At 34.4% G+C, this 22216-nt stretch overlaps 1 protein-coding gene across 1 annotated transcript in view; it reads left to right on the top strand.

Moving 5' to 3' along the window:
• LOC124363704 (cholecystokinin receptor type A-like) overlaps nucleotides 1-22216 on the top strand; it is a 289676-nt gene that overhangs the window by 232524 nt on the left and 34936 nt on the right. The window contains exons 3-4 of the mRNA XM_046818967.1: nucleotides 5030-5227; nucleotides 5596-5763. Of these exons, the coding sequence (XP_046674923.1) occupies nucleotides 5030-5227; nucleotides 5596-5763 (366 nt within the window). The remainder of the gene's footprint in view (nucleotides 1-5029; nucleotides 5228-5595; nucleotides 5764-22216) is intronic.

Below are 22216 nucleotides of genomic sequence, written 5' to 3'. Positions count from 1 at the left end.
TTAGACCGCTCGGCCATCGGCACTACCCAAGAAATGTAATAGCTTTCTTACATTTAAGCTCCTAATTAAAAAAAACAATCTTAATAGTTCAATATAAGGCTTTATCTAACTAAAACTTACTAACACAATATTCCATTCACTCTTCCATTCACACAGTCACGATTCAAAGAGTAGCCCCGCCGCCCGCCACGATCATCCGGTCCAGGTATCTTCGTCTCAGCTCTGCTATAAAGCTTTGCCGGATCTCAATTCGATTGACAGAATCTGGTAAGGAGTTCCATAAACTACAGCCAGTGACGGTGAAGAATCGGTTATAGGTTGTCGTTCTGTGTATCGGGATTCTGAGACTTAGTGCACCAGACCGAGTCTTTCTTGCGCCACAAAAATTGAAAGTTTTAAAATAAATATTTTGTTGAATGTTAATAATAGAGTACAACAATGACAAAATTCGAATCGATCTTGAATCAGCTAATTTTGGAATTGATGGCTGAATAAAATATGGCGTAACATCATCCCTTCCAATTGTGTAGCGCAATTTACTACACATCATTCTTTGGTGTCCTTTTAAGCAATATTGCCACGAATATTTTATGGAACAAAATATTCGCAACACGAAAACAATAATTGAGAACTGTTGCCTCAACAAGAAGCTCCAATGAAAATAGTTTTCCGCATGAGCGTTCTATAAAGTAAATATCAATCGACTGTTAAACATCTTGTATTAAAGGCAGGAAGATGGTGTTCTTGGATCAATGCCATTTTAATAATGGCCATACACATTATGTAAATGCATGGATAACAAACAAAACTTCCATTAATTTTTTATGGTTCAAATAACTCGAACAATGCATAACAAAATTAATTTACCTAGAATTTTTGTACTAAAATAGTTAATTTCTGAGGAAATCAGTACTCTACTATATTATTCATTAATATGAATTTTGACCAAAGTCTACATAGACATTCAGTGAAGAATGTTGTAACTTAAAGATCATTTGGGGCAGAGTACGATAATCGGATCCGCTTTTTATACACGTTATTACAATCATCGATACTTTACATATCGAATAACATAACTTACAATCAATTCAACGTACTGAATTCAAGCCACATGTTTCAAGTCGATAGAATTAGTTTAAACAATTACGTCACGTCATAAATAATAAAATATCCTTAACTAATTATTAAACGACAATTAAGACATGTGAGAGAACAAATTACATTCAAATAGTAACGAAAACATAACAAGAAAACAAACATTGTGAAACCTCGAAAAACACAGTGAATAATCTTTTAGTGATATTTTGTATTTTTGTTATTAAAAAATGTTACTTATTTAACAAATTTTATTTATAATATAAAACTATGTGTAGAGTTGATTTAGTTGCTGTTCAAATTAATTACTATAGGTTGATTATATCGATGGGTATAATAATTCAATATCGTTTGATAATTTCGATATAAAAAACCGGGTCCGCTTAACGTACTCTACCCGATTATTTTCGTGTGACTCTGATGCTTAGAAGATCGTATTTATTAATTATATAATTCTAGAGAAAACTGGCTTGGAAATCTTACCGCCCTGTACGGGCTTAACAAAGTTTATTGTTGGCTAGCGTTCAGCGAAACTACTTGCGCCTGTAACTGATTACGAAATCCGATTTCTGTTTGTCCATGCGCGCGTAAATTGTGGAACGAGGTCACGTAGAGAGTCCAGTCTGTATCTCGACTACTTCTACATCGGTATTGGAAATGGCAAACATCGATAAATCTAAAGTTCCGATTTTTTTGCCAAGTAAGTGGTTTTATTGGTCTTACGGATAGCCACGTTAATAAAGATAAAAACACATACCAATAAATTAGTAAAAAACCAAATATATTGTACAGGTTAAATCATATGGTCTTTTCAGTAATTTTATCAACACTTGAAGTTACTTTGTTGAATAAGTTGGTTTCATACAAAGCTTGAAAATTTTAGTTTAACTTGTAGTGCCATTTTTTATACCAATTTAAATGATAAAAAACTTGTTTTGAATGATATTACTGATGCAAATTGGGATGGATGGAAATTGGATCTCATGTATCTCATTCAATCTCATGTTTGAAAGTTTCAATTACCTCACTTTCTTGTTTGAATGTTTCGTAAAAATTATATCCATTTCAAAAGAACTCTGCAAGGACCTAGAGTTTTGAAATTTGGTACCTAGGTTAGAACAGGATAAACATGTTACATACGCGTATTTTATACTGATATTAGTGCCTAGGATAGTGCTCTTAAAACAGAGAGAGAGATTATATTGTATAACAAGAAAATACTCGTTTTGAATAATATTACTGATGCAAATTGGGATGGGCGGAAATTAGATCTCATGTATCTCATTCAATCTCATGTTTAAAAAGTTCCAATTACCTCACTTTCTTGTTTGAACGTTTAGTAAAAATTATATCCATTTCAAAAGAACTCTGCAAGGACCTAGAGTTTTGAAATTTGGTACTTAGGTTAGAACAGGATAAACATGTTACATACGCGTATTTTATACTGATATTAGTGCCTAGGATAGTGCTCTTAAAACAGAGAGAGAGATTATATTGTATAACCTGAAAATACTCGTTTTGAATAATATTACTGATGCAAATTGGGATGGGCGGAAATTGGATCTCATGTATCTCATTCAATCTCATGTTTGAAAGTTCCAATTACCTCACTTTCTTGTTTGAACGTTTAGTAAAAATTATATCCATTTCAAAAGAACTCTGCAAGGACCTAGAGTTTTGAAATTTGGTACTTAGGTTAGAACAGGATAAACATGTTACATACGCGTATTTTATACTGATATTAGTGCCTAGGATAGTGCTCTTAAAACAGAGAGAGAGATTATATTGTATAACCTGAAAATACTCGATTTGAATAATATTACTGATGCAAATTGGGATGGGCGGAAATTGGATCTCATGTATCTCATTCAATCTCATGTTTAAAAGTTCCAATTACCTCACTTTCTTGTTTGAACGTTTAGTAAAAATTATATCCATTTCAAAAGAACTCTGCAAGGACCTAGAGTTTTGAAATTTGGTACTTAGGTTAGAACAGGATAAACATGTTACATACGCGTATTTTATACTGATATTAGTGCCTAGGATAGTGCTCTTAAAACAGAGAGAGAGATTATATTGTATAACAAGAAAATACTCGTTTTGAATAATATTACTGATGCAAATTGGGATGGGCGGAAATTGGATCTCATGTATCTCATTCAATCTCATGTTTAAAAGTTCCAATTACCTCACTTTCTTGTTTGAACGTTTAGTAAAAATTATATCCATTTCAAAAGAACTCTGCAAGGACCTAGAGTTTTGAAATTTGGTACTTAGGTTAGAACAGGATAAACATGTTACATACGCGTATTTTATACTGATATTAGTGCCTAGGATAGTGCTCTTAAAACAGAGAGAGAGAGTATCTTGTACAACCTGAAAATCATTGGATGGTTGTCCTTGAATAATGCAGTTTTTATTTCTTTGCATATTTTGGGTGCAGAAGTGAACTCAATTTATGTATACATTGTTCAGCCCTTAAAACGTATTCATATATTCATAATAAGCCATTAAGGAGTTTCATTAGCTGAGTTCAATGACGAAATCAGATTTCTGTTGTTGTGAGTGCCGTTTGTATGACAGAACAATTTCAAACGGTAAATTTAGAGGGTGATATTAGACTGGAGCCTCCTCCCCTACTTCCTCTATATAAAAATTGAAAAAAAAATTATCGATCCATTAAGTGTCAATCGCTGAACCAGGTTGTGGTTCGCTGTGAGGAGTACACAAAATCTTCCGCGCTAACCCAAAGTCTGTGCATTTAATCTTGTTAAGATTCTGTAGATTAAACGTTAATCCTTGATAATTACTAGGTTCCATAAAAGCATGGTGGTTCCAAACCTAACGTGTCTAGGATTAATGACCTAGGTTGTAGGTAACACCAAAGACAGGGCACCCAAAGACAAGATAGTACTAGTAGTGGCTTCTAGTGGCCTTGTAATAGTCTGATACCTTACAGATTAACCTTCAAGATGGATGGAGGGATAGTAAACAATTGATATGTTACAGCGTGCAGCGTGTCCGTGTCGGCTTGGACGCTGGTGGTGATATCTCTAGAGAGATACTAGGCCATTGATATGTTACAGCTTGCAGCGTGTCCGTGTCGGCTTGGACGCTGGTGGTGATATATGTAGAGAAATACTACGCCATTGGTATGTTACAGCTTGCAGCGTGTCCGTGTCGGCTAGGACGCTGGTGGTGATATCTGTAGAGAGATACTACGCCATTGGTATGTTACAGCTTGCAGCGTGTCCGTGTCGGCTTGGACGCTGGTGGTGATATATGTAGAGAAATACTACGCCATTGGTATGTTACAGCTTGCAGCGTGTCCGTGTCGGCTTGGACGCTGGTGGTGATATATGTAGAGAAATACTACGCCATTGGTATGTTACAGCTTGCAGCGTGTCCGTGTCGGCTAGGACGCTGGTGGTGATATCTGTAGAGAGATACTACGCCATTGGTATGTTACAGCTTGCAGCGTGTCCGTGTCGGCTTGGACGCTGGTGGTGATATATGTAGAGAAATACTACGCCATTGGTATGTTACAGCTTGCAGCGTGTCCGTGTCGGCTAGGACGCTGGTGGTGATATCTGTAGAGAGATACTACGCCATTGGTATGTTACAGCTTGCAGCGTGTCCGTGTCGGCTTGGACGCTGGTGGTGATATATGTAGAGAAATACTACGCCATTGGTATGTTACAGCTTGCAGCGTGTCCGTGTCGGCTAGGACGCTGGTGGTGATATCTGTAGAGAGATACTACGCCATTGGTATGTTACAGCTTGCAGTGTGTCCGTGTCGGCTTGGACGCTGGTGGTGATATTATGTAGAGAAATACTACGCCATTGGTATGTTACAGCTTGCAGCGTGTCCGTGTCGGCTAGGACGCTGGTGGTGATATCTGTAGAGAGATACTACGACATTGATATGTTACAGCTTGCAGCGTGTCCGTGTCGGCCTGGACGCTGGTGGTGATATCTGTAGAGAGATACTACGCCATCTGTCATCCTCTACGTTCTCGGCGCTGGCAGACACTATCCCATGCGTATAGGATGATCATTGCTATCTGGATGTCTAGTCTCTTCACTATGGCACCTATAGCATATCTCAGTCAGCTAATACCTACAAATCAAGGTAAATACATAAAGACTTTTTACTTTACTTTTTACGTGAAGATATTTATTGCTAATCCTTAGGTGTGGTTACTGAAAGACAACAATAAGAGCTGTACCAAAATAGAATCTATCATCGGAAACTATAAAATAACTATTAATATTTCAACGTATAAGGATGAAGACATCAACCAGTAACTATAACGGTGTTTCTTTGAACACAGAATATAAACTTGTATTACACCTATCTAGCTGAAAGGCATATACAAATTCAACTAACGGTTATTATGTTTGGTGACTTTATATTATCCTTCTTATTATAAGACTTTACATCGCCATTATACACTACCCTGCTATATATGTAAAGTTCACAACGCTGTCTGGTGGCAGGTCACCGGAAATGTCGGGAAATCTGGCCAAGCCGCTCTCTGGAGAGGATGTACAACATCCTGCTGGACGCTCTGCTGCTAGTGCTGCCCCTGGTGGGACTCACTGCAACCTATTCTCTCATAACACACACTCTCTGGAAGGGGATGCAACTTCAGAACGGCGGTCAAGGTAAATAACTAGTTTTTCAATAAAAAAAGGTTGATTTCTTATAAACTAAAACTAATGGATGCTCATTTCTTGCAGATTTTAAGATTAATAGAATATACGTAATTTATTTTTCTCACAAACACCCAACTTCGAAAGTCATGAAAGATCTTGAAATCTGAAATAAAATCCCAGACCTATGAATTGGTTTAACAATGTAATTTAAAAAAATCATGAAAGTATTGCTAAATTATTCTCTCTCCTCAAAATCGATTTGAGACACTGTAGCGTTTTTAAAAGCTACATTGGTTGATTTTTTTATTGAAACTTAAACTAAATGGAATTTTTGGGAAAGAAATATTGGGATTTAATTTTAATTGGATTGTGAGAAGTTAGGATAAATACGAATATGTAATCCTCTGGCAAGTTAGTGCTGGTAACTTTAAATTATCAGGAGGGCGGTTCACTGCCTTGTATTGATGAGAACTTGTCTTGTGTACTGCAGTTACGTCAGATCTGAGAGGGCTATTGTTTCTCAAGTTGATACGGCTGGGCCAATGAGAGAACGCCGCGGATGTGGAGGGAACTATAAAAACTGCCAGCTAATAATTTTCGGCCCTTTTTTTGATTTCGTGAGTTTGTTAATGACAGTGCGCGCCGCGTTTCTAAATTTTTTTTCCGCGAGGGATTTTGATGTAAAATTAAATTTATAGAAATTTCAGAGCAATCTGCATAACTTATTCTTGATGAACAATAAAGCACAATAGAATCAAACAAGTTACATTTGGTTCAAACTTGCAAGAAAAGTGAATTAAAAGTGAACTTTGTTCATACATTTTATTGAATTTTTGGAAATTTAGTAATGTATTAATATTTAATTTGAACTTTTTTATTGTGAACTTTTTATTGGAAATTTATTGAACTTTAATAGTTGTTTGAGAGAGTTGTATCTGAATTGCAAAGACTTGAAAGTTAGGGTACAACTAGAGGAAAGAGAAGTTTGATTTTTTTAATTTTGAATTTTGATTGAACTTAGAAGTGAACATTTTTATTTTAGTTACTTCCAAGTGGTATTTGATTTTTATTTGAAAACTTTATTATTTTATTTCAGAAGAGAGCTGTGATTTTTAGTTTGATATATTTGACTGAAATTTTTATTTCTTGCCAAAGGACCTTTTTAATATTTCTAAACGGTTTGTCAATTCTTTGTGGAACATAGAGGGTGATGAAATTCTGAAGCATTGAACTATTTAATTTGCCATTTTCAATAAATCCATTATTTTTATTTAGAACTGTGATTTTTATTTTAGACTAACCAGATAATATTTAATAGTTAAAAATGTTGTAATAAATTTTACTGAATATTCACTCGGAGCTTACTAATCAAAAAATATTTTATATCGTCTTGGATGTCTGATTGATAATTTTATTCATAATATTCTGGAATATTAATACCTATAATCCAAGTCGTTATAGACACGATTATATGTTTCATATAAACACATATTACGCACTTTATGGATTACCTTTTCCACCATCCTAGATTACTTCTCAACTCAATCTTGTTAACACTAACGCTAATCTAATCTCACCGTTACGCACGGGCTCTGAAAGGTCTAAAATTTAATTACTGTACGCACAGCGGTATACGCACTTAGAAATAACAAGCTCGAATTAAACCAGTCTCACGTTCTGGGTGAACTAATGTACATTTGGCTTCAGGGCAAACATCGCATAACAACGTGTTGTGGGCAGTATATCCGACCGCAATGCGAAATAATTTGTACACAACGCGTTTTATATGTTCCATTAAACACAGTCGTGTCCACTTTCAAATGCACTAACATACCCTATCCTGATCAATGTATTAGTTATAAATGTGTAATGAGTTATGTTTTGTTCAAGCCCCCTTCATCACCATTAAATATAGAATTAAGTACTCGTATATCGAGGTATAGAGAAATAAGTCCCAGTAACAGCAAACTATGTACTTTTGTATTTTGAAGTGATCAAAGTAACGACTTTGGCTTTGTTACCTTTAGAAACTTCGATAACTTTACTCACTAGTCAAGTTGGGTTCCTTTCTTGTTTGGCGAGAAAATAAACGACAAATTAAATGGAATTGCTTAAAGACTCGATAACTTTTCTTCGAAATTTGTTAGTTACTGGAAGTTTGTTGTAAAATTTTATAAAACTGTTAGTGAGAAATAGTAATTTAACTATTTACAGAAAATAAGTTAATTGATCCAGTAAATTCGCTCTCCAGAAGTTACTCTGACTAGGATATATATGATGAGAGCTACGGCTTATTTATGGTTTCTTCGTCAAAAAGAAATGGTAACTAGACTGAAAACTACTCTACTATCCTATGTCGTTATGCAAAGATACAGTTACCAATTAAAATTTGAGTTCACAGGCTACTCGCTATCTTACCAGCTTCATGATTGGATTAGAAGTTATCTTGTTTCACCGATAACTCAAGTTGTTAGTCTTATCCCAAGACTAGGATACCAATTAAACTTTGTGGTAACAGGCTACTACGCTTTCTTACCAGCTTCATAATTAGATTAGAAGTTATCTTGTTTCACCGATAACTCAAGTTGTTAGTATTATCCCAAGACTAGGATACCAATTATACTTTGTGGTAACAGGCTACTACGCTTTCTTACCAGCTTCATGATTGGATTAGAAGTTATCTCATTTTACCGACGACTGAAGTTGTTAGCATTATCCCAAGATTAGAATACCAATTAAACTTTGAACTCACAGGCTATCACGCTACGTTACCAGCATCTTGATTGGATTAGAAGCTATCTAATTTCACAGGCAACTGAAGTTGTTAGCCTTATCCCAAGATTATAATGCCAATTAAACTTTGAACTCACAGGCTATCACGCTATCGTTACCACATCTTGATTGGATTAGAAGCTATCTAATTTCACAGGCAACTGAAGTTGTTAGCCTTATCCAAGATTATAATGCCAATTAAACTTTGAACTCACAGGCTACCACGCTACGTTACCAGCATCTATGATTGGATTAGAAGCTATCTAATTTCACCGGCAACTGAAGTTGTTAGCCTTATCCCAAGATTAGGTACCAATTAAATTTTAAGGTCACAGGCTACTACGCTTTCTTACCAGCTTCATGATTGGATTAGAAGTTATCTAATTTTACCGATAACTGAAGTTGTTAGCCTTATCCCAAGATTAGAATACCAATTAAACTTTGAACTCACAGGCTACCACGCTACATTACCAGCATCTTGATTTGGATTAGAAGCTATCTAATTTCACCGATAACAAAAATTGTTAGCCTTATCCCAAGATTAGGATACCAATTAAACTTTGTGGTAACAGGCTACTACGCTTTCTTACCAGCTTCATGATTGGATTAGAAGTTATCTAATTTCTCCGGCAACTGAAGTTGTTAGCCTTATCTCATGATTAGAATACCAATTAAACTTTGAACAGGCACAGGCTTCCACGCTACATCTTACCAGCTTTATGATTGGATTAGAAGCTATCTAATTTCTCCGGCAACTGAAGTTGTTAGCCTTATCTCATGATTAGAATACCAATTAAACTTTGAACACACAGGCTTCCACCGCTACATCACCAGCATATTGATTGGATTAGAAGCTATCTAATTTCTCCAGCAACTGAAGTTGTTAGCCTTATCTCATGATTAGAATACCAATTAAACTTTGAACACACAGGCTTCCACGCTACATCACCAGCATATTGATTGGATTAGAGCTATCTAATTTCTCCGGCAACTGAAGTTGTTAGCCTTATCTCATGATTAGGATACCAATTAAACTTTGTGGTAACAGGCTACTACGCTTTCTTACCAGCTTCATGATTGGATTAGAAGTTATCTAATTTCTCCGGCAACTGAAGTTGTTAGCCTTATCTCATGATTAGAATACCAATTAAACTTTGAACACACAGGCTTCCACGCTACATCACCAGCATATTGATTGGATTAGAAGCTATCTAATTTCTCCGGCAACTGAAGTTGTTAGCCTTATCTCATGATTAGAATACCAATTAAACTTTGAACTCACAGGCTACCACGCTACATTACCAGCATCTTGATTGGATTAGAAGCTATCTAATTTCACCGGCAACTGAAGTTGTTAGCCTTATCCCAAGATTAGGATACCAATTAAACTTTGTGGCAACAGGCTACTACGCTTTCTTACCAGCTTCATGATTGGATTAGAAGTTATCTAATTTTACCGATAACTGAAGTTGTTAGCCTTATCCCAAGATTAGAGTACCAATTAAACTTTGAACTCACAGGCTACCACGCTACATTACCAGCATCTTGATTAGATTAGAAGCTATCTAATTTTACCGGCATCTGAAGTTGTTATCCTTATCCCAAGATTAGGATACCAATTAAACTTTGAGGTAACAGGCTACTACGCTATCTTACCAGCTTCATGATTGGATTAGAAGTTATCTAATTTTACCGATAACTGAAGTTGTTCGCCTTATCCCAAGATTAGGATACCAATTAAACTTTGTGGTAACAGGCTACTACGCTTTCTTACCAGCTTCATGATTGGATTAGAAGTTATCTAATTTTACCGATAACTGAAGTTGTTCGCCTTATCCCAAGATTAGGATACCAATTAAACTTTGAGGTAACAGGCTACTACGCTTTCTTACCAGCTTCATGATTGGATTAGAAGTTATCTAATTTTACCGATAACTGAAGTTGTTCGCCTTATCCCAAGATTAGGATACCAATTAAACTTTGTGGTAACAGGCTAACTACGCTTTCTTACCAGCTTCATGATTGGATTAGAAATTATCTAATTTCACCGGCAACTGAAGTTGTTAGCCTTATCCCATGATTAGGATACCAATTAAACTTCGAGATCTCAGGCTACCTCGCTATATTACTAGCTTCATGATGGGATCAGAAGATGTCTAATGTTACCGATAACTGAAGTCTTCTGCCTTATCCTAAGATTAGGATACCAGCATTATATGTGGATTAGAGGTAATAATCCAAACTCAACAACACCCGATCATTCCAGTTAGCATCTTGGATTTGGCTTTGGATAATACCTTAGGTTTTGGTAATACTTCCATCTTACTGCCTGCCTTATTTAGTTGTGGAAATTGTAAAATAAATTGGTGGGTAACAATAAAATACGAACCACGATGAGATATGTTGATATCACTGTGCTCTAACTACCAACAACAAGTTAAAGGATTCTAGATTCCTTATTATTTATGTTTTTCATTTTTCAAATTATGATTTATGATTATTGAGTATATACATCGCTGTTATTCATATTATCAGCGATCTAAACCTTTGATTTGAAATATATTGTACTGCCCTAAGCTCTATATCACCAGTCTTGGCATTATTAGTTCCCATCAGCCATTTAACCATTTCTTACGAGTCGGAATAGGGAGAATACAGGTTCTTACAGGTACTTTATATCTAAAAGCTTCACTAATAATCAAAATTATTTCTAAATTATATGTTTTATTTGATAATCTTTTATAGTTAAATTGTTTGTTTATTTTTTTAATGTATTGTGTATCTTCCATAAACTTTTAAAATCTGAATCTTGTAAATCAAAGCTTTTTCAGTAACAAAAACCCGATATATTTGACTTTTTAATCAGTTTCATATATATATATATATATATATATATATATATATATATATATTTATTTATTTATTTTCTCAAATATTATTTGAAGAATTGTGATACTCTGTGGCTAGTGTAATCACGCATTGAACACTTAACTTCATTTAAGGTTACCGTAGCATATTTTGTTATGAGATGTAAGATAGTTGATAGTAAACCCCCTTAATTTAAATTTAAAATTTGCCCTTCTATACATTTTTGAGACTAAGTAAAAAATAAGATTTTTGCTTAGTCTCTTATATTGTTTAATAAGATACATTATTTAATAAGATACATATAAGTGATGTAAAAATACTAACTGAATTTGAACAATGACATTTTTTATTACTATAACAAATAACACTCATTATAGTACACTCACTAAAGAGGATGCAGCACTTCTTGCCAGAACGTGTGAAACTTTTACTGGTAAAAAACACTGATTCTTCCTCAATTTTTCATATTTTAACTCTGTAGTTAATGATTTGACTGTGGATATGGCTAACAAATTGCAGCGATGCAAAAATTACTGTTTAAGTTTTTTATTTGATATGAAACGTGGAAATCATATTTATATTAAAAATTCTATTCTAAATTTGGCCGATACAAGATTATTAAAAATTCTGAAATTGGTGTATTCTAGTCTTAACTGTGGAGAGCCTATATATCTGGCTGACAAATTCAAATTGATCTCCGAAACAAGGTCAAGAGAGACAAGAAAGGCCTCACAATGCTTCTAATTCCTCGCCACCGAACCTCAACTTACAATAAATAATTTGTCGTTACTGCTTGTCGAGCATGGAATTCGCTTCCCAACCATATTAAGTCAGTAGGGAGTCGAAACCGGTTTGCAGCCTTACTGAAAGCTCAATTACTTAAAACGATGTCAGCGATGGGTTAGTTGGGGTAGGTCTTGGAAGACATGAATATTTATGTACTGAATATGTGTACTGTATAAATGTATGTGTACTTCGAATTTGTATTAAATCTTAAAGAGACCTATATTAAATAATTTTGTTTTGTTTTAAATGTAGTAGTTTTATTTGACTTAACAAGTATTATTGTATAGGGTTAAATGTAGGACAGCGCCTTAGGGCCCTAAATTCACCCTTTTGTACATTATGAATATAATAAAAATAAAGTCATTTGATTGAATAACGACACCGTATATTTCACCAAATTCGTGTCTTCTTTTAGATTTTTATTTACTTTGAACCATATTTTCATCCAACATTTTTACCTTTTAAATGAAGAATTTTAATGGAGCTACAGCCTATTGTACTATGTTAGTGCTACAAATGGCAGAAATTTAATCAAATTATTAAAAAAAAATAATTTTGGATTTTTGGTATCAATAAATTATGAAAGAGTGGTCAGGAGGTATTCACAAGTCTTACGCAAATGCCCAAAGTCTATAAAAAATATATTTCAAGATAAAACATTTTAACTAAGGGTATATAAATAGGGGGTTACAACCTTTTGGCTGAGCGTTAGCGAAACTTTTACATTGGCCTTATGGGTAATATGATGGCAACGAGAAAATAGCAGAATGAATACATTTACAAATACATTGAATACAAGCATATTAGATTTTAACATGCGACTTAGTTACACACGTAGCTTAACTATTAGAATGAAATGGACCGAGGGTACTATTTTATCCAGCTGGAGCTTACGTTAGCAAGAGTGAATGTTATTTACTGTCTACATTTACACATGCTAAATGGTCACCATTAGTGAACTCCTCCCCGCCCACAGAATTTATTACAAAATCAATTTCCCTGTTTAAAATGTATCTAAAATAAAAAAAACTTTTCCATTAATTTAAAAATACATTTGCTATACCATCGGAATACAATTTTCATTACGTATGACATACGTGTAAGGAAATAGTGAACATTTGAAGGTTTCGCTACGTAACTTGTAACCGTCTTCTTACGACTACAACGCGTGAGTTCAGTTTTACATCCATCAAATTCAACAAACAAACAAACAAAAGGCGGTCAAGTATGTCCCCAGGGCATTGGTATTCTTTCTTTTACGAGTGTCTGTGGGTGTTTCACAACCCTCGTAAAACTCTTGTAAGCTTACAAGAAGTGGAAAGTTCGCGGAATCTCAAAGAAAAATGTGGAGAAAGCCACTTTCACACTAGGCTCTACGACCTTTGTGTCACTCTGCAATAAATGTCTGGGGCAGAGGTGTTTCTTCACACTTTCTGCATTTGCATCGAACAGCACAGAAGAAATTTGAATAAATAAGTAAAACGGACCAATTAATTGCTATAAAGTATAAAGTTTAAATTTGCAATAGCCTTTATTGATATCTGCATGATGGCTAAACAAAAACTCTCGAAAAAACGTATTCCTATATAAGGTTTGTTATTGACAATGGAAGGTTTGAAAGGATAGAAGGATTTCGGACATTTGCCATCGTTATATGTTTCAAAAAAGTCTAACTCCACGTTACGAGGATTGGAATATATCCTGAGGTGTGACTGTGATTCTCGTATTCGCGCCTGGGACTTGCATTCTTTGTAGAGACAACGCCTGGACTGGACTCCAAGCAGCTTTTGGGTATGTTTGAACCCTTTTCATTCACTTCTTTTCTTCTCTCTATTAATTTTTTTGTATGCATTAATAACTCCCCCCACCTGACAAAGAGGATAGATTAAAATCCTCGAAACGTTATGTTATTCCTTTTGTAACATATACTTTCAATATCTGTAAGTTACGAATCTAAATAGGCTGACATACTTACAGACCCAAAACCGGGAACATTTTCCATTTAACCAAGAAACATGAAGTTTGAAATAAACAAGACTGTTTTAAAATGGTGCTGGAAAAAAATTATTTTTATTACCAAGCGCATTTTTGAGGGCAGGAAGAAGTTATTTTGTGTTTCTAATGGAAAAATTACGAAACAATAGTTTTAAACACATCTTGGAAAATACTAGAATGCTTAACCAACTATGAAATTTGTAAATAATATTTGCATACTTGGTGTCGCAATTAAAGGGTCAATAGGTGTTCCGGAGGTAAATATTTAAATTTTATACACAGTAAGCATTTTAAATCCTGAGTAGCAGAAAGATCTTCTAAAGACTCCAACCAGCCTATACAGTTTAACCCTCATCAGAATTGTGCTTACTAAAGACCGGTACCGCAGTGTACACATTGACAATCAGTGACATCATTCTAATTACACAAAGCAAACATACATTTGTTCAAGCAATGTTATATCGAACATATGTGTTGTCGCTTATCAACACGACTGCTGTAGCGTTGCAGTGTGGCTACGCAGCATACCCTTGCGACAGTGACATTCGAACATGCATACGACTAAAGTCGCTGTTTGTGTGCCGGAGATAAGCCAAACCGGTGTTCCATAAAGGGCAATGTATGTCACCACTGATGCCAACATTATCCATTGACTTGAACTATGCCCTTGTACGTATGATTCTTGATAGTGCTTCAGCTACTCTTGCGATCGATGATTCATCCACACACCAAGGCACTTCATTGATATTGCGGTATCAAATCCTCGCCAAAGAAGTTAAATGTACGTCTGAGAAGATTCTTTTTTGTGACACCACCACACACTCCGTCTTCTTCGGTAACTTACTAGCTCCAAACACTTGTCTTGAACGCAGCTCTTCATTTTCTAATTACTCTGATCACCCTTGATCTCCCTTTCACATGATCTTCCTTTCTATGATTGCTTCTTTCTACCATAGCCAAGCCATTTAGTAATATGGGGTGAAAGACTCCATTAGATCTCATTCCACAAGTTGGCCTCAAAATGGAACCCTAAACATTAATTTTATCAATTCTTACTCATTGTATTCTATAGAAGTATTTGAAAATAAATTAACTCCCTAGAACTAAAAAATGCTTTCAATTTTAGAAAACGGAGATATTTTCCATCACCAGGCACAAAATGAAAAGGAGGTGGGAGAGGTGGAGAATAAGCGCCAGTTTGCGAAATCTGCTTTTTAACTCAGGTTGTTCCCTAAATTTTCATTGACAGTCAGATATTAAATTTTCAAAATCACAACTAATTTCTTTTTGTACGGTAACGGTAGAAATAATATTAAAATCTACAAGTATTGTTATATTCTTAAACGATTTACTACTTTTATTATCAATTGTATTTAAAGCGTTTTAAATAAAATTTTAGTGTTCTTCGTTATCTTTTATGTTATCTAATTACTTCCTTGCCAAAGGTTGATCATCAGGCAACATTTATTTTGCCACCTGTTACTATAAATTTTCTGTTTTTATGAGCTGATTTTTGTGTCAGGATATTCAGTCAGGATCAGACCGTAGATTTGTGATCACGCAGCCAAAACATGCAACTAAAACATGTAACAACGTCCAATGTCCGAGACATAATGAGAAACTTCTATTAACGTGAAAACAGAGAAAATTGCCACAATTATTTCACGAAAACATTACTGTTTAATTGTGGAAAACTTTAACTGTAACTAACGTATAGTGCGTTTTAGAGAACTTTACTTGGTTAAACGGTTAATTTGTCTAGATTTGTCACAAACTCGTTACTACTGTATAAATTTTTGTACTTTTTACACCTAAAGAATCACGTAACAAGTATCCCTTGATTTATAAAACGTAATAATACAATTTACCATATACTTCCAACAAACTGGATTTTTAATAATACCCAATCACTCAAATATTATAAAAATATAGATCAACACAAATTTTGATATATCAACTTGTCGTTAAAAGTTTTTGTTAAACTGCAACATTATATGTAGGTCTCAAAATATAATAAGATTTTGATTTTATGAGGTCAACGTGCCTTTGTGATTTAAAATTATGATAATAAAATATTCCTTTTTATCGCAGGGTTATGTCAGCTTTAGCAAAAATATGAAACAAATTTCACAACCTGGCTGTGTTAAAACGTACTAAATAGCATGAATAAATATTAGAATTTTATGTGTAATAGCTACAAAATACATTGCTACAGAGTCGATAAAGTCTCAACTTCAAACTTCATTAAATCCGTGGTTATACAAAAAAACACTAAGTAAATCACTGGAATACCACTCTATTGGTTAGTCTGGATTAGATGTTCATAAAATCTAACAACAATTTTTAATCCCTTCATCTTCTTGAAATCATTAAATCTGTGGTTATACTGGGAAGCAGTAACTAAGTCAATGGAATACCACTCTATTGGTTAGTCTGGATATGATGTTCATAACATCTAAAAACAATTTTTAATCCCTTCATCTTCTTAAAATCATTAACTCTGTGGTTATACTGGGAAGCAGTAAGTAAATCACTGGAATACCGCTCTATTGGTTAGTCTGGATATGATGTTCATAACATCTAACAACAATCTTTAATCCCTTCATCTTCTTGAAATCATTAACTCTGTGGTTATACTGGGAAGCAGTAAGTAAATCACTGGAATACCGCTCTATTGGTTAGTCTGGATATGATGTTCATAACATCTAAAAACAATTTTTAATCCCTTCATCTTCTTAAAATCATTAACTCTGTGGTTATACTGGGAAGCAGTAAGTAAATCACTGGAATACCGCTCTATTGGTTAGTCTGGATATGATGTTCATAACATCTAACAACAATCTTTAATCCCTTCATCTTCTTGAAATCATTAACTCTGTGGTTATACTGGGAAGCAGTAAGTAAATCACTGGAATACCGCTCTATTGGTTAGTCTGGATATGATGTTCATAACATCTAACAACAATTTTTAATCCCTTCATCTTCTTGAAATCATTAACTCTGTGGTTATACTGGGAAGCAGTAAGTAAAGGACTGGAATACCGCTCTATTGGTTAGTCTGGATATGATGTTCATAACATCTAAAAACAATTTTTAATCCCTTCATCTTCTTAAAATCATTAACTCTGTGGTTATACTGGGAAGCAGTAAGTAAATCACTGGAATACCGCTCTATTGGTTAGTCTGGATATGATGTTCATAACATCTAACAACAATCTTTAATCCCTTCATCTTCTTGAAATCATTAACTCTGTGGTTATACTGGGAAGCAGTAAGTAAATCACTGGAATACCGCTCTATTGGTTAGTCTGGATATGATGTTCATAACATCTAAAAACAATTTTTAATCCCTTCATCTTCTTAAAATCATTAACTCTGTGGTTATACTGGGAAGCAGTAAGTAAATCACTGGAATACCGCTCTATTGGTTAGTCTGGATATGATGTTCATAACATCTAACAACAATCTTTAATCCCTTCATCTTCTTGAAATCATTAACTCTGTGGTTATACTGGGAAGCAGTAAGTAAGTAAATCACTGGAATACCGCTCTATTGGTTAGTCTGGATATGATGTTCATAACATCTAACAACAATTTTTAATCCCTTCATCTTCTTGAAATCATTAACTCTGTGGTTATACTGGGAAGCAGTAAGTAAAGGACTGGAATACCGCTCTATTGGTTAGTCTGGATATGATGTTCATAACATCTAACAACAATTTTTAATCCCTTCATCTTCTTGAAATCATTAACTCTGTGGTTATACTGGGAAGCAGTAAGTAAATCACTGGAATACCACTCTATTGGTTAGTCTGGATATGATGTCCATAACATCTAACAACAATTTTTAATCCCTTCATCTTCTTGAAATGATTAACTCTGTGGTTATACTGGGAAGCAGTAAGTAAATCACTGGAATACCACTCTATTGGTTTGTCTGGATATGATGTTCATAAAATCTAACAACAATTTTTAATCCCTTCATCTTCTTGAAATCATTAACTCTGTGGTTATACTGGGAAGCAGTAAGTAAATCACTGGAATACCACTCTATTGGTTAGTCTGGATATGATGTTCATAAAATCTAACAACAATTTTTAATCCCTTCATCTTCTTGAAATCATTAACTCTGTGGTTATACTGGGAAGCAGTAAGTAAATCACTGGAATACCACTCTATTGGTTTGTCTGGATATGATGTTCATAACATCTAACAACAATTTTTAATCCCTTCATCTTCTTGAAATCATTAACTCTGTGGTTATACTGGGAAGCAGTAAGTAAATCACTGGAATACCACTCTATTGGTTAGTCTGGATATGATGTTCATAACATCTAACAACAATTTTTAATCCCTTCATCTTCTTGAAATCATTAACTCTGTGGTTATACTGGGAAGCAGTAAGTAAATCACTGGAATACCACTCTATTGGTTTGTCTGGATATGATGTTCATAAAATCTAACAACAATTTTTAATCCCTTCATCTTCTTGAAATCATTAACTCTGTGGTTATACTGGGAAGCAGTAAGTAAATCACTGGAATACCGCTCTATTGGTTAGTCTGGATATGATGTTCATAAAATCTAACAACAATTTTTAAGCCCTTCATCTTCTTGAAATCATTAACTCTGTGGTTATACTGGGAAGCAGTAAGGAAATCACTGGAATACCGCTCTATTGGTTAGCCTTGATATGATGTTCATAACATCTAACAACAATTTTTAAACCCTTCATCTTCTTAAAATCATTAACTCTGTGGTTATACTGGGAAGCAGTAAGTAAAGGACTGGAATACCGCTCTATTGGTTAGTCTGGATATGATGTTCATAACATCTAACAACAATTTTTAATTCCTTCATCTTCTTGAAATCATTAACTCTGTGGTTATACGGGGAAGCAGTAAGTAAATCACTGGAATACCGACCGCTCTATTGGTTAGTCTGGATATGATGTTCATAACATCTAACAACAATTTTTAATCCCTTCATCTTCTTGAAATCATTAACTCTGTGGTTATATTGGGAAGCAGTAAGTAAATCACTGGAATACCGCTCTATTGGTTAGTCTGGATATGATGTTCATAACATCTAACAACAATTTTTAATCCCTTCATCTTCTTGAAATCATTAACTCCGTGGTTATACTGGGAAGCACCAAGTAAATCACTGGAATACCGCTCTATTGGTTAGTCTGGATATGATGTTCATATCATCTAACAACAATTTTTAATCCCTTCATCTTCTTGAAATCATTAACTCTGTGGTTATACTGGGAAGCAGTAAGTAAAGGACTGGAATACTGATTTATTGTTTAATCTGGATCTGATATTCATGACATTTAACATTCTATATTTATTTCATCATTAAGACTGTGGTTATACTGGGAAGCAGTAAGTAAAGGACTGGAATACTGATTTATTGTTCAATCTGGATCTGATATTCATGACATTTAACATTCTATATTTATTTCATCATTAAGTCTGTGGTTATACTGGGAAGCAATAAGTAAAGGACTGGAATACTGCTCTGTTGTTTAATCTAGATCTGATATTCATGACTTGTAACAATTTATATCCAGTTAATCTTCTTGGAAGTACATTGTCAATTTATTCTCTTTGAGCTGGGATAGTGGTGAAATAATTTGAAACTACTGCATTATTGAACATATTTACATATGCTGTATTGAACAATATACGGTAGTCTGGACAGCTCTTCAGTTAAGTGTTCTTCTCTTACTGGATTTGAAAATGTTTATAATACTGAAGTAAGGCTGTACTGAGATTTTCCCCACCTAGAAGAAGTAAAAAAACTTCTTTTTTAAAAGTTTGTTATTGAAGATGGGCGTTTTGACTAATTATTAATTAAGACCGACATGTTTTCGTCTTAATTTCCGACAGGGTCTCATTCAAATAAATCACTCTCCGTAAGATTGTGTTATAGGTCTCCATAAAAAGGTGATAGAGACTTGAAACATAATACATAGTTTATCTTGGTCCAAGGTAAACCTATTGGTTTTGGGGGACAAGAACTCCAATAGAAGTCTGTCTGTCTGTGGGATGTTTTTCAAGCTATATTAAAGGGTCCTTCGGCATATTACCTTTAATTTCAGTTTGTTTCGATAAAACTGTCTTTCATATTAATACAAGGAAGTAGAAGGCCACACCATGTGTCGCGTAAAAGGCTTTTTTGTGGTTACATGCAAAATTTCAAGCCTATAGCTTATTTCATTCCCGAAATTCTAAGAAATTTTTACATCCTTCTGGCAGACAAAAGAGAACTTGTGAAAGCCTATTGAGTATCAAATCTGATGCTTCAATAATTATCAGCAGATTCATGTAACATTTAAAATGTACTGATGATCATTCATTAAATATTTGGTCATATGATACATTGAAATTTTTGTTAACTGAGTAATGTTTTAAAGCAGTGTTTCGCAAGAACGTAGCCTAAATTTGGCGGGGAGGTCCAGACAACTCGTAGTGGACAGAGAGTAAGGCCCCATTTTGTAGTTCTTGACCCGTTTCTTTGTTTCGAACGATCTTTCAGCAGTACATGTCAGTAATAATGAATTATTTAAATAATAATTGTTTACGAGTAAGAGTAAGAAAGAGTAATTGAAAGAATTCAAAATTTAGGAGGAGTCCGGACCCCTTGGAATCTCTCGCTGGCTACGTCCTTGGTGTTTAGCAAATGTTCCGGCAAGAGCCGGTTGCAGATCATGAGGATTAATCAATTCTGTTGGGTTGGGAGTGCCGTTATGTGTAGCAGCACTTCAGTTTTTACCAAAAACTTTAACCATTATATAGTTAAAATTATTCACAATTAAGCTTTTATATTTGAAGGGCACTTATTTGTTCATTTTATTTCTTTTCAGTTGTTTTTAATGTGTGTTTCCAACTGTCTAACATAATGAAATAATAATTATTATTCATTAAAAGCTACGTACACTGTAGAATAACTAAGTTATTTAAATGGGTGATAATGAATTAGCTTAAAACGGATTCGAGTGTGAGTCTGCAACTCGACATCTGTCACTGCGTGAAAATTCACAGTTCTCAATTGATGGTGGATTGCTAGTTAATTAAAACATTCAATTGTGTATATATCGTAATGGTACTCAGAACTAATTACTTCAGTTAGCCAGTTTTACTGTGACGGGATTTAATGATATTATTAATCCTCAACCTAATGGCAGTTTTTGTAATAAACAATGACAGATTTGGTAGGTCTAGAATCAATAAAAATGTTTGAATTCTTAAAGCCAGTTTTGAAAGTTGAACTAAAATTATTTCGAAAAAATGTACTTTGTTACCTAATATTTCTTTCTAATTGTCAAAGGCACCGAAGTACAGGATGCAAAATCACCAACCTGTTGTTTGTGCAAAGCAATTTCTTATACCTTTTTTATTGTTACCTTGCTTTTTTATAGCAGAGTCTCTTTATAATAATTGTTAATCTACCCGGTACCATGGACTATTGGCCTGTGCGTGAAACTTATCAAACAAAATAAATAACAGAGTCAGTACAATACAGTATCTCCGGTGCTGATAAAAAGTGCACCAGTACAGACTGTATTGGAACCTGCGTTATCTCTCATATCCAAAGTCCAAGGTCCTAAACCGCTCGAATCTCGGGCCGATACCTATACCGTTTATCTCTGGTACTTTATATCTGATAGTTATCTCAGGAACGTAACAGTTAATTAAATGCAAGAAAGACCTTGAGCTTACCTCCTTCCCGTGTACCTTCCACGAGGCGATTACTTCTTTTATTTAAATCCCTTAACATTAACGTTAAATTAATTAACCTAGCTTTTAAACTCATGATGATTCATAAAAGTATTGTGTGACGAGTAATGAGTAAAAAGATTAGGAGGAAATAGACGTGTGATCTACCACAAACTGCTTGTTTGTTACTACAAAATGTCTTTCAGATTGGTTTCTGAAAGACATTTTGGACTTCATAAATATAAATGAAGAATAGGCTATATCAACACTCTTGGCAGGGCTTACTTGTGCGGCTGCTTTCAATAAGGAACTTG

Source organism: Homalodisca vitripennis, chromosome 5 (genome assembly GCF_021130785.1).
Source record: "Homalodisca vitripennis isolate AUS2020 chromosome 5, UT_GWSS_2.1, whole genome shotgun sequence".
Classification (NCBI taxonomy): Eukaryota; Metazoa; Arthropoda; class Insecta; order Hemiptera; family Cicadellidae; genus Homalodisca; species Homalodisca vitripennis.
Note: the sequence above shows the minus strand (reverse complement) of the source record. Positions and strands in the feature narration are given on the sequence as shown.